This window comes from Hemicordylus capensis, chromosome 5 (assembly GCF_027244095.1).
Source record: "Hemicordylus capensis ecotype Gifberg chromosome 5, rHemCap1.1.pri, whole genome shotgun sequence".
NCBI classification, from domain to species: domain Eukaryota; kingdom Metazoa; phylum Chordata; class Lepidosauria; order Squamata; family Cordylidae; genus Hemicordylus; species Hemicordylus capensis.
Window position 1 is genome coordinate 196,469,362 of NC_069661.1, and position 13,362 is coordinate 196,482,723.

At 48.1% G+C, this 13,362-nt stretch overlaps 1 protein-coding gene across 2 annotated transcripts in view; it reads right to left on the reverse strand.

Moving 5' to 3' along the window:
* The window catches only part of LIN7A (lin-7 homolog A, crumbs cell polarity complex component), a 68,162-nt gene extending 59,016 nt beyond the window's left edge, over nucleotides 1-9,146 (reverse strand). Inside the window, exon 1 of one of the 2 annotated variants that reach the window (XM_053257758.1) lies at nucleotides 8,847-9,146. Coding sequence is in view for 1 of the 2 variants with exons in the window: in XM_053257757.1 (XP_053113732.1) it covers nucleotides 8,847-8,892 (46 nt within the window). In the remaining variant the exon portion in view is untranslated. The remainder of the gene's footprint in view (nucleotides 1-8,846) is intronic. The other variant, XM_053257757.1, reaches the window with a different exon arrangement.
* Between the last annotated feature and the right edge of the window lie 4,216 nt (nucleotides 9,147-13,362).

Sequence of the window (13,362 nt, forward strand, 5' to 3'; positions counted from 1 at the left end):
CCCAGTGGTTTTCATGTACAGCCTAACCCAGGCTGTGTGTGAGGACACACACACACCACTCAGGCAGAACATAAATATAGGAAGGACACATGAGTAATACTGGTTTTCCCAAAACCATTACAGATACTCTGCATCAGAGCTCCAGATACAAGCATCCAACAGGAACCTCAGCTCCACTTCTGCAACTGGGGCTCCAAAGACAAAGCATCTTACATAAATGAGCAAGGGGAATTAGCAGATGAAGACTATCCCTCAATGTAGTATCTCTGTATCTGCTTCATCTCACCCTCCCCCAAGAAAATAATGAATGTGCAAAGCAAAACACCCAAATATCATGCTCACAGAGTGACTCCCACTTCTCCCACTGTAACTGGGCAATAGCGTACTGCCTTAATAGCCCTCTCTTACTCAAAAGGTAAGAGCACAATCACCTAAGAGAGGGCACAGGATAATTATGGTGTTTGAACATAAGTGATCTCTGACAGGCTAGAAAACCCAAAATGCAGATAAACCATCACCATAAACAAAGGGAAGGCTTTGAGGCACACAGTCAGTTTTACTCTACTCCAACTATTGGTACTGCTGCCCAAGCAACTATGTTTAGCACATACGACTTTGTAGGATCAGCCACACAGGAACCATAGGTGTTGTTGTTTCCAGGTCCCTCCAATGGGTGGGTGAATGTTGCTGTCAGAACCAAATACTCTCCTGTAACAGGTAAATCCCAGTTGGCATGTTGATCTGTAAAGTGTGTGTTCTATTCCTGCTGCCTCTGCCTTTCTGTCTGAAATTATTATTGCTGACCAGACACCCCCTCACTGCAAGTTTAACTTACATAAGCTACAGTTCTGTCAGCCAGAGTGGAACTTAAAACTCCCCTCTCATATTTCCCATCACAGTGTTCTTGCCTACTGAACTACTGGGAAGCTTTCTGTGAGCTTGCTGTTTTAGCCTCCATTTTTCCATGCCCAAGTGGCTCTCTTCCAAAAAAGCTTGTTCCCCAGTAAAGGCATCAGTACAACTATGTTGGATGGAGTGTTCTGATGAGTGTGTCCCACATCAGGACTCGAACCCTTCTCCTTAGCATCCCATGGCCAGGAATGCCTCCAACCCTAGGCTATAGAAGTGACTAGTTGCTGTCATGGGAATGGCAGTTGTTCCCTTTCTGTGTGTGCCCCAGTGTTTGCCCTAGCAAAAGGTGCTTGTTGATGGGCTACCTGAATTCGTACTGCAAGGGAATTCAAACTCCTGTCTGGAGTAGCCCTAGTCCTTCTGGCTACAGGATTCATTGAGGTCATTCACACAATCAAAAACTGTGGTCTACCCAGGTTTGGGAGATGTGTGTGCTCCCAATTTTTAGTTGAAGCTATTCACACACGCATGCAAAACCGGGCTAAGGAAGTCCAGCCTGGCTTTGCATGCACTTGTGTACCACCGGGATCGGGCCTGATCCCAGCGGTGCCGCCACAGGAAACCCGCCTAAGGAGCCACCCTCCAAAACGAGGTTAGGAGAGCAAGTGCTCTCTTAATCTCATTTCTACTATCGTCTACCAGCTGTGGCTGCTTGCAGCCAGGACGGGCTGACTGTGGGGCTCCTGGTTGGCTTCAGGGAGGGGAGGGGGATCCCCATAATGCACCACACACAAATGCGGTGCATTATGGTAGCTCTGGGGGCGACGTGGGGCAATGTGTCCTGCACCCCGACCCTCAAAGCTACCGGTAGCAGCCAGTAATCATCCGGGCGGGGGATCCGTCTACCCAGAGGGAAGCACCGGATTGTCTGTGAGGAGGTAAACTTTTAAAGGCTTCCTCCCCGCTAGCCCTCTTGCAATTTCTCACTGCTCGAGAGAAAGGGCTTATTGTGTGGAAGCATGGTAAGAGGAAAACCTGGGTAGAAGTGATTGTGTGGGAGCAAGGCAGGAGGAAAAGCTACCCAGGTTTCCCTCCTTCCATTATTTCTATCCAGGTTTTCCATTCACCTTGCTTCCACACAACTGAAAATTGGGAGCACACACAGCTTCCAAACCTGGATAGAACACAGTTTTTGGTTGTGTGAATGACCTCACTTTCTTCACCACTGAGCTAAGGCATTAGTTGCACTGGAGAAAGTGTTGCAGATTTCTGGCTTGGTGCTTGTGTCTTATGTTTGGGAGAGGCTATAGAATGACTTAAGTGACAAAATCATGGTGTTCCTCCATCATTGCAACACCTTTGTTGCTAGAGAATCTGTGATGGGGCGGGGGAGGATGCTATTGTTACGTAAACTATCTTTTCTTTTGCTATTATTATGCTTCTAATGAGATAGCATAGGATATCAACTAGTTACATTCCAGTGTAGCAGCAGCCATCTTATATAGGATTGTCTTTTCCAACTGCAGACCTAAATACACTTACTTGGGAGTGTCCCATTGAACTCAGAGGAACCCTCTAAGCAAACATGCATGAGACTGGGCTGCACGGCCAGGCTCCCTTGTTTTTCATCTTGTTGAGTGTGCCAGCACATTTTGGTGACTGACAAGCCCCAGCCTCCCTCCCAACTTTGAAGCTGCAGTAGATGGTGGGAATAATCTCTGCAATTGTGCTGTGATTCTCCATATCCAAACCAGCTCAAGGCTGGGGAGGAAGGCTGGGGATGTTTGGCTATTGCACTTGCAAGGCACTCCTCACAGCCATCAAACAGTGCTAGAGTGAGGAGGAAACAGACTTGCTTTGGCAACTTTATTTGCGAGGTACACTTCAGAAACATATTGGCTAAACGGGAAAGTTCTTTGCTCTCTCTTCCATCAAAGAACAAGAGGGGAGAGGCAAGGGGCTTGCTTTGGCTCAGTGCTTGTTCTGGTGGGGTATATTTTGGATCATGAACTTGCAAGGAGCACCTCACAAACACAATGGCCAAATGGAAAAAGTCCCCATCCCACTTTTCAGCTCCTGGCTAGACAGGGGGGCAAGGAATGATGCCCCCTTCACAAGCTCTAAACCCGAAGCCTGGGAGAGGAGTGCTGCATTTTGGAGGTGCAGTGTGAGGTCAGGGGCATGCCCCCACCTCCTTGAGGGTGGGGTTTGGTCACCACAAATGTATGTATGTATGTATTTAACATATTTTTATACCGCCTAAAATGCAAGTCTCTGAACTGTTTATAACAAAACAATAAAAACAACAAGTAAAAAGGTTAAAACATTACAACAATTTAAAATTTAAAACAATGTTAAAACTATTAAAATCCATCAAACTATTAAAAAGTATCTAATTAAATGCCTGGATGAACAAATGTGTCTTGACTGCCTTTTTAAAAATTGTAAGAGATGAGGAGGCTGTTATTTCAGCAGGGAGCATGTTCCAAAGCCTTGGAGCAGCAACAGAAAAGGCCCGTCCCCGAGTAGCCACCAGATAAGATGATGGCAACTGCAGACGAACCTTTCCAGATGATCTCAATGGGTGGTGTGGCTCATAGCAAAGAAGACATTGAAGCTATTCCCACGATCAGAAGAAATTGGGCTAGGGGAGCCTCGCCCAATTTCTCCAGACTGTGGGAACCACTGGGCTCACAAGCGGGTGGAGACGCTGGATTGGCTGGCCACTTTGGAAGATGCTCGCTAGAGGGAGGGCCATGCAGGAAGGAGGCGGCTGAACGCTTGGCAGCCCGAGTCCGACACTGGGGACTGGAGGAAGGAGGAGGCAGCAACGGCCAGTGGGGAAAACACAAGCAGGCTAAAAAGCGGGGGGGGGGAGCATGAATGAGAGAGAGAAAAAGAGAGAAAGAGGGGGAAACGGAGGAGGGAGCAAGCTGGGGCAGAAGGCTTGGGGGGAGGGGACTGGGGTAGAAGGCTTGGGGGGAGGAGAGTAGGGCAGAAGGTGGGGGGAGTGTACAGAGTGAGCGAGAGAGGCGCTGTGGGGGGGACAGAGCAAGCAAGAGAGTCGCGTAGGGGGGAGAGACAAAGCAAGCGAGAGAGGCGCGCAGGGGGAGAGCGAGCGAGCGAGAGAGGCGCGTGGGGGGGAGAGAGCGAGAGAGGCGCGTGGGGGGAGAGACAGAGCGAGCGAGAGAGGCGTGCGGGGGAAGAGACAGAGCGAGTGAGAGTGTCCCGTGAGGGGAAAGACAGAGTGAGCGAGAGAGGCGTGCGGGGGGAGAGACAGAGCGAGCGAGAGAGGCGCGCGGGGGGAGAGACAGAGCGAGCGAGAGAGTCGCGGAGGGGGAAGAGACAGCGAGCGAGAGAGGCACGCGGGGGAGAGACAGAGCGAGTGAGAGAGGCGCGGGGGGGTACAGAGCGAGCGAGCAAGCTGTTGTGGGGGGGGGGGGACTGAGTGAGTGAGAGAGCTGTGGGAGGACCAGCCAAACGAATCCTCCCAACTAAACCCAAAAAGGAAGTGAACTACCGCACAGATGCTCTGTGCGGGTTCAGCTAGTGTTATAGTATTGGTCTAGTTTGTGCTTCACAAATGACGGGCATGAAAGGCAACTGCTAAGCTTGATCACATGGTTACTCCAGGGGCGTAACTATAATAGGGCAAGGGGAGACAGTTGTCTGGGGGCCCACTGTCTTGGCTGCCCCCCAGAGGCAAGTCACATGACTGACTCCCCCAGTTGCGCACCTGCCCTGGCTTCCTTCAGTTGTATTCATCCTCCGAAATTGATGTGAGTGTTAAGACCTGGAGCTACCAGAACAGCATGTCTTTCTCTAGTACCATGAAATGACTTGCATCGTCCAGAATTTACAAAACCTTTTAAAAAATAATTTAGGATGATGTTCTATTGTGGCACATGAGAGAGAGAGAGAGAGAGAGAGAGAGAGAGAGAGAGAGAGAGAGAGAGAGAGAGATGTTACTATGCTTTTTGTTACCACTATTCAGCCTCATTTAAGATTTCTTTACTTCATGAGCTGAACTTCAGTGAGGGAGGCACCATTTTAAAATCTTGTCTCTGGGCCCACTCCAACTTTGCTATGCCCCTGAGTTACTCTATGGTTCTATACTGCAGGGCGATGATTAAAAAAATCCCTTTGATGGTAAAAAAAATGGTCCCTTTGATGGTAAAACAATCTAGCAAAACGTATAATGTAACAGCCACATAACATAATCTCTAAGCAACTAAATAAATCAGTTGTAACTCACACAGCTCAGCAATGGATGGTTAAGGCTGAGTGAAATGGGGGGGGGCTAGACTGGAGCGATAAAATGAAGAGACTGTGATAAGAAGAGATAGAGCTGAGTGTGTCATCTGCATATTGCTGACAACTCAGTCCAAGCCCCCAGATTACCCCTCCCAGCAGTTTCATGTAGATGTTAAACATCTACAAATGCGCTTCCTAATGAAATTAGAGTTTCCCCTTCTTTTAGTTTACAGTTTTAAAGCTTCGGGTTTTAGAGTTTTTATTTGTATTTTAAATTGTTTTAATCATACTAATGTTTTAATGGTTGTTTTTAGATTGTGAACTGCCTAGGGACTTTTGTATGGGGCAGTGTAGAGATGTACTGAAAAATAAATAAATAAATAAATAAAATTTAATTACTTTTTCAAGTGCTTATTTGGACAAAAAATTTCTGTCTTGGCATCACATTATTACAGATCATTTTAAATACTCAGTGATACACCTCCATTATTTTAACCCTGTGCACACCTATGCCACCAAGGCCAGCCCAGGTTTACTGATCCTTGTGCATGGCTATTTTTTGTTATTACTCTATCCACAAAAGGTATATCTGCAAATCTCTCCTTGGTGACCCCCTCTAACATTTTTCTCTCCCTCTCTAGCCCCTAAACATTGAATAGAAGACTGAAACAAAACATTTGTTGGCATTTCCCCCCTGCCTGTAGACTTACCAAAATGGTCAGCCTTGCAACTAGCTTGTCTCACATTGTTGGGTGAAATTGGGAAACATGAGTAGAATTAAAAATGGGCAATTCCAAGGGAGATGTAGTTTTTCTTGCAATTTCCTTGGTGTTTGGCACCCATTACTACTGGTTGCCAGACAATGGTTCTACTAATGGTAGAACCATTGGTACTATCATATCAAGCAATGTTAAAGCTATTAATATTAATATTTGACAATTATGTGATTAATAGTTATGCAAAAAACATTAACTATCAAACTGTTATTGAATTATTTAATTTTATTCAAAAATTCAGCAAGCTTTACATTTGATAAAATTTCATTTGCATCATTTAAAATAATGAAAACTGCTGTCATTTTTGAAGAGAATGATTTAAAGACAATGGTACATTTGCTGGTAATGTCCAGACTTCACTATGCCAATGCACTCTACATGGAACTGCCTTTGTATATAGTCCAGAAACTGCAATTGGTACAAAATACGTCAGCCAGGTTGGTCTCCAGGACAACTCGAAGAGACCATATTATTCCTATGTTAAAAGCATTACACTGGCTGCCCATGTGTTTCGGGGCAAAATATAAAGTGCTGGTGATTACCTATAAAGCCCTAAAATCAGGCCTATCCTTAGAGAGACCTGGTGGGGTGTGGAGCCTGGGAAATCAGCCAGTGTGAGGCCCCCTTCCAGTTAATTCTAATGGGGGTTAAGAGTGGGGCCCGGGGCAGTTGCCCTGCTTGCCATGCCCTGCCTAAACAGCTTGGGCACAGGGTATTTAAGAGAGCCCCTCAGGGGGATGAAGCAGCTCTGGGAAGAGCAGAAGGTTTCAAGTTCCCTCCCTGGCTTCTCCAAGATAGGTCTGAGAGAGATCCCTGCCTGCAACCTTGGAGAAGCCACTGCCAGTCTGTGAAGACGATACTGAGCTAGATAGACCAATGGTCTGACTCAGTATATGGCAGTTTCCTATGTTCCTACCTGTTCCTTCAGAGGTTGTGAAACCTCATCCACAAGAGGCTGAACCCCATCTCCTGGAGCATTTCCAGATGGGTTTTTTTAGCTTGGAAAGTGGCCAAATGCAGGGTGTGCGGTCACACACCAACTGGATTCATGCCAAAGTCCGTGTGAGATATTGGGGAGCACTTCACACACAATTCGGGTTTTTCATTGCATGTTAGAGCCTAGACCGATTTATGTCCAGGGTTAAAAAAAATCTACTTTTTGCGGCAGTTTTTTGGGGGACAAACCCGCGGTAAAGCCTACTGTCTGGGAAAGCCCCTGGCTGGCTTTCCTACTGACCAACAGCACCTCCATTTTATCTGGATTAAGCCTCAATTTTTCAGCCCTCATCCAGCTCATCACTGCCTCCAGCCCAAGGTTCAAAGCATCCATCATCTCTCTAGAATCTGTTGATATGGTCACCCACATATTGACACCACAACCCACATCTCTGGACAACTTCTCCCAGTGGTTTCATAAAACATGGGGGACAAAACTGAGAGGCCCCATAGGCCAAGGGGCCGACAGAAGTCTCCCAGTACCACCTTCTGCATGTGACCCTAAAGTCAGGGCCAGAACCAGTCTATAATCCTATTGCCCAGCCCCAACCCTGCAAGTTGGACAGAAGCATACCATAGTTGATGATACTGAAAGCTGCTGAGAGGTCCAGCAGAACCAATGGGGATGCAGTTCCCTTGTCATCCACCAGAAAAACTAAGGTTGTTTCTGTCCCAAACTCCAGGTGGAAACCAGACTGAAATGAGTTTTAGCTTCTGCCAAACTGCCAACTTTCCCTTTTCTCACAAAACTGGTCTGCAAACATTCTAACAGCTTTGAAACATTCTGTGTCACTGCACCCAATTGGCCAATCTGTGTCAAATGCTTCAGAGCCACAGCATAAAATCCCATAGCTGCTATACTTCTGATGCCAGTTTTCAAATCAGTTTTTGAGTTTGTACATGTGCAAGTCTTTTTTCATCAAGTGAGAGCCTATTTTGTAGAGGCTTAATAAACGAGAAGAAAAAAGAAGCCATCAAGAAGTAATCCATAGCACCTCTGGCACTGTAGTACATACATCGGTATAAAGCAGTCAACACACTGGAGATAATAGGTACCTGCAATGCTATATTAGACAGCAAGATATAAAATAAACAGCAATGCAAACAGTAAGTGACACTAGTGCAACAACATTAATGGCCTTCAGCTAATACTCCAGATCATATATATCAGATTAATAACCCACTGACACACTTTAACTACCTCTTTGCTTTGCACTCGGGTCGCCAAACAGGGATAAAAGAGCGGATTCTCCTCCTCCTCCCCTCCTTCACAACTGCTGGTCTAGAGAACGAGAAGGCTGCATTTGTTTGTGGCGGCAGTTCTCCTTCCAAAAGGGCCATTTTGTGATGCATGTGCCCCCAAATGCCTAACCTGAGGGCAGTTTGACCCTGCATGGTGCTAATCTTTCCCTTCTCCGTCCTCCCAGCTGGCAAAGGAGCTCGCACACTCGTGTGTGAAGTTTTCCTCCTGCCTTTCCAGCCCGTTCCCTCTTTCCTTTTCTCCCTCTTCTTCATCATTCATCTTCCCAGACCCTTCAGCTGCCTTCCTATGTTTCCTTGGCCGGAGTGTTCTCCAGGGCCCTTTTAGGTCCGGCAATGACCAAAGACGAAGAGGGGACTCCCGGGGGGGGGGGGGTTAAACCGAGAGCTCAGCGTGCTGCGGACAGGTCAGTGCGGCTCCTGCGGGGAGTTGCCGAAGCCTTCCGAGGGACCCAGCATGGGCGGAGAGAGAGCCTCTCCAGCCGAAGGCAGCAGCAGGCAAGCTGAACTCTTGGGCACGGGGGCTCCAGGACCCGCAGGAGCGCGCTCTGCAGCCTTTTGTGGCGGCAGCAGGGCTGAAATGGCAGCAGCGGGCAGAGAGAGCATTCTCCGTCCGGGGTTGCCATTGCAAGGGGAGGAAGGAGGCAAGGGAAACGAGGCAGCAGGAGGACTGAGGCGGTGGTGGCGCGCGCCGGGCGCTGCGCTTACCTCTGTCCAGAGTGAGCGGCTGGACCATTGTCAGCGTTGTCGCCATGTCTGCAGCAGCGCCGCCGAGGCTGGAATGACGCTCGGCTCCAGCATCAGGCTGGAGTGTGATTGGGAGCAGCGGGAGGGGGGCGAGGGTGGGGCTAGAGGAGGAGGGGAAGGAGGACGCGGTGGTGGGCAAGGGCGGGGGGGGGAGACTCGCGTGGGGGTGGTGTGAGTGGGTGGAGGGGGGCAGCGAGGATGGCGTGAGCGCGCGCGCGCAGAGGGAGATGCTCGGAGACGCCGCACCGAAGGACCGTGCTTGTTGTCCGCAGCCCGCCGCGCGGGAATCGGGCTCGGCGCGGAAGACCCGCCGACAGGGGTGAAGCCGAAGCCACTTTCAACCCCAGCAACGGCCGGGGCGTTAGCTGAGTTTGGGCTGGATGTTCAAAGACTCAGTGGAGCATGAGGAGACCTCAGGAACTGAACTATAGGGACGGCCTCCTCCTTCTCTTTGCCACCCGGCGGCGGCGGCGGCTGTTGCTGCCCGCTGGGGCTTGTGGGGCAGTGGGCAAGACAGGAGGAGAAGGGCAAGGGCAACTCCCCGTGGCTGGGGCACTGTCTTTCCCTGTGGGTCCCCCATGGAGGGTTCCCAGGTCCTCCACACACACACCCAATAGAAAGGAGTGGAAGTGGCCAATCACATAGGCAGATAAATGTAGGACTCAGAAACTGGAGAGAAGAAAGAAAGAGAGAAAGCAGAGGAAAATGAAAAGCAAGAAAGAGAGAGAAGAGGAATCGATCTTGTGTCTGGGGGTGGGGGGTGGGAGGGCGCTGTCCCACCTGCCCTTCATGTGGTGTGTTTGCCTATATGCACACCTCTCTGGGTGCCACAGCCTTTCTGTGCTGCACAGAAAGAGAAGGTGAGTGGCTCACATCCTTTCTAGACAGTAGAATGAGAGGCACTCCTTCTTGCTGTTCTGCCCAGAAAGAGGGGGTGAGCTCTTGCCAGGGGCATAGATAGGGGAGATGGGGTATATATAGTTTCTTCTTCTTCTTCACTAGTTTGAACATTTTTGCTGGCAGCCCCACTGGTCCCAGTTTTCTCTACTGTGCTGCTGAGAGAAAGGGGGTGAGTAAGCATTATCTATTGCCTCCTTTTTCTCACTTGCCCACCTGTGGCCTCCCTCTGGGTCAGGAGTTGCCCAAGGTACTGCAACACCTGAGGCAGGTGCCAAATGCTGCCTTTGCCCCATGATCCTGGTTGGGGTCAGCTCCCTTTCAGAGCTTTGAAAGTGGCGTGGGGAGTGGGGAAGAGAGGAAAGGTTGCTGGCAGCCTCCTGTTCTCTCCTCTTGCTTCTTGCATGATTTTCACAGAGTGTGAGGAGAGGCTATTTGATCCTTACTAAGCTTGGAAGGATCAAATTGGTCCTGAAGAGCTGCTCTGGAGTGGAGAACATTTTGCCACCCAAGTAGCACCCCAATTATCTGTCACTTGAGGTTACCACCTCACCATGAGTGGCCCCCCGCCGCTCTGGATGGTGTGCTGCCAGCCCAGACTTTTCTAGCAGGTGAGTGATTGGCAATCATCCCCTGAAAACACTGCTCACACTGAACGTTTCCACTTCTGTGCACAAATGAGTACCACCTACCTTCTTATCCAAGAGGGAAGCAGGTGCTGCTGTGCAGAGGGGCCTGCCCACCCAAGCCTTCCAGGGTTTGCTGCATGTCGGCAGTAGCTGTTCAGTCAATGTTGGAGTCAATGGCCCTCCTGGGATGCTGGGCTATCAGAAACTGCTGGGGAGTGCTGACCCCTGAAGCTGGCCATGCAACCTCTAGCAGTTAGACCCTGAGGGGCGTTTAGTGTGCGACTGGCAAAGTTCTTCACTATCTCTTACCAGGTGTCTGTGTGTTCACTCCACATTGTCATCCATTCATTGTCCTGTATTTTCCCCATACTTAGGTCATCATATCTACTGAATCTGACTTTTTAAAAAAAGCACATTGGTACAGTAACACAATGACAGCAAGTGTGGACTGTTGTCTGCCGTTCTATCTTTTAAAAGAGGTGTATGCCCAGATACCACAGAAGCCAGAAATGTGAATGTGGGAGGGTGAATCTAATGTGTCCCCAAAACACACGATATATACTATTGTGGGGAAGGAACATTGCCTTAATTTATTTAAAATATTTATATCCTGCTCCTTCAGTATAAGCTGCTTGGGGTGGCTTACAATAACAAGGTGTAAGGAGGGAAAGGAGCAGGTACTGAGGTCAACCTCATGAGCAGCCCTACCCGGGTAGAGCAGTGCTACTGGGCAGGGCTGGTCATGAGAACCACCAGAATCGCTTCCAATCCCAGCACTCTGATGTGCAGCCCAGGTTTTAAACCTGAGCTAAAAGTGAAGTAGGAGGATGTGCAAACCTCACAGCCCAGTTGCATGGGTGAGCAGACTGCCGGCAGCACCTTTTGGGCTGCAGGCAACTATATTGCTCATAGAGGTCAGGGAAAGGAGTCTCCCAGCAGCCGAGAGGTATCCCAATGTGCCATGTGCCTTGTGGGGTATCTGGAGGCCGGCTGCCTTTCCCCACCTCCTGGTCACTATGCTGGTCACTGCTGTGTAGGTGTGTGGCGTGGTGGAGCTGGAAGTGGCAAGGATTGTTTGGAGGGAAGGCAGGTAGGCTCCTTGCTCCAGCCACACAGCCCTCCCCTGCACCAGTGCAGATGGTCATGTGAACGACCTTAATGTCTTTTGCCGCTTGTAATGTAAAAATGACTTTTTTTTCTTTAATTCCCTGTAATGGTATAGGTGCTCGTGGGAATTGTAGTCTTTTCTGAGGCTGCAGCAATGGGTTTTTCTGAGTGATCTGCTCATGTTAGGTTTCTGTCGGCCAGGACAGCAAGCTCTCTGAGAAACTACATCATTAGGGTTCCTGGCTGTTCTTCAGTGTAGCCTAAATATATCTCTTTTCATTCACCTAGACTTACAAGAAAAATAATTGGGGAAAACAACCTAGGTGTCTCAGGATAGTAGAAATGCCTTACTGGGATATTGTAGGCAACAGATGAGTCTCCGATATGGGAAACTTGCATTCAAAAGCTGTCTTTTTCAGACTGTGTTCCTTCCTGGGAAAATCATATACAGCATTTACTTAGAAATAAGTTTCACTAGAGCTTACTCCCTAGCATAAAACAATTCTTTGGAATAAGCCGGACTGCTGGAGGAGAGCCCCAGGCTTTCCAAGCCTCTTATACCTGCTAAAACTGCTCATCACTTTTTGGTGACAAGCCAGTTTGCTTCTGGTAGGAGTGACCAAGTTAATGCATCTGGTGTAACTTCCAAAACCACAGAAGACATTTTGAGAAGGGAAATGAAGGAGAGAAGGGAGATAAAGGACATTTCTCTCTAAAATGTCTACATATTAGCATTTTTAAAGCTAAATGGGCACCATGTGGACAAAGTTAAGCACACTCTGTTATGTTCCTTTGAAACCAATGGCTCTCATTGGGACGAAAACATACTTAACCTTCTTTGAATTGTGTCTTATGTGGATAACTATATGGCTAAATATATGTACCAGAGAAACCCTTTCCTGTAGAAAAATGGTTTATAATCCTTTTATAGCCCAGTCTTATAAATTTGCTTTGACTGCTGCAAAGCTGACAGTGGTGTGTGCACCATAGAGCTAAAGTGGGATTCTGTTCTTGCCAAGTGGGTTACAGCCAACCAGTCTGTCTCAGGGAGCATCCTGCTATAAAACCCAAATAAACGAATTAGGCTATAATAATCAGAGTCCTGAGCTACTCATATGCCCTTTGGGCTATGATCACTATTGGGATATTCATCTGAATGCAAATACAAGAGAGAGTATAACCCACATGTTACAAGAGCAGCATAACATCTGCATGCAGCTGCAGGCTCTGCCCCATATGTACAGTTGGCATAATGTATGAAAAAACCTGCTTGAATATTGTAAATGCCTAGGCTCCATTTTTGCAATTAATGGACCTTTGAATAGTCAGGATCTCTGATCCCATGGACAGAGCCAACATGTTCAGTTTGTATGTACATAGAATTTTTTAGACATTACATCATGTACATGTATGGGCTGGAGCCAGAGGCTGTGAGCAGGTGCAGACCTTCTCCATGCTGTGTACTGAATGTCTCAATAGTGCATTGGTCTTTACAAAGTTACTTCTTTGTTACACCGGGGAAGTCATCTTTATAGCTGCATAGATGACTGTTGTTGTGCAACACATGGGTGAAGTCATAGCAGATGTGCAAAGGTTCCAGCTGTGCCATTGCATTTGCACTGAAAGCCTTACATCTGATTGTATGATCTAGAGTTCCAATGTAGCAGTTCATGGGGCTAGATGGTTAAAGAGTGAAAGCCATTAAGTGCTAAGTGAACACAACTGTGCACAACATCCATACTCATGACTAGGTCTCATTAAAAGTAGCGGAACTTAAATTAATCATGACTAATTTGTCTCATTGATTTCCATGGTGCTTAGTCATGCCTAACTGGTCTGGATAT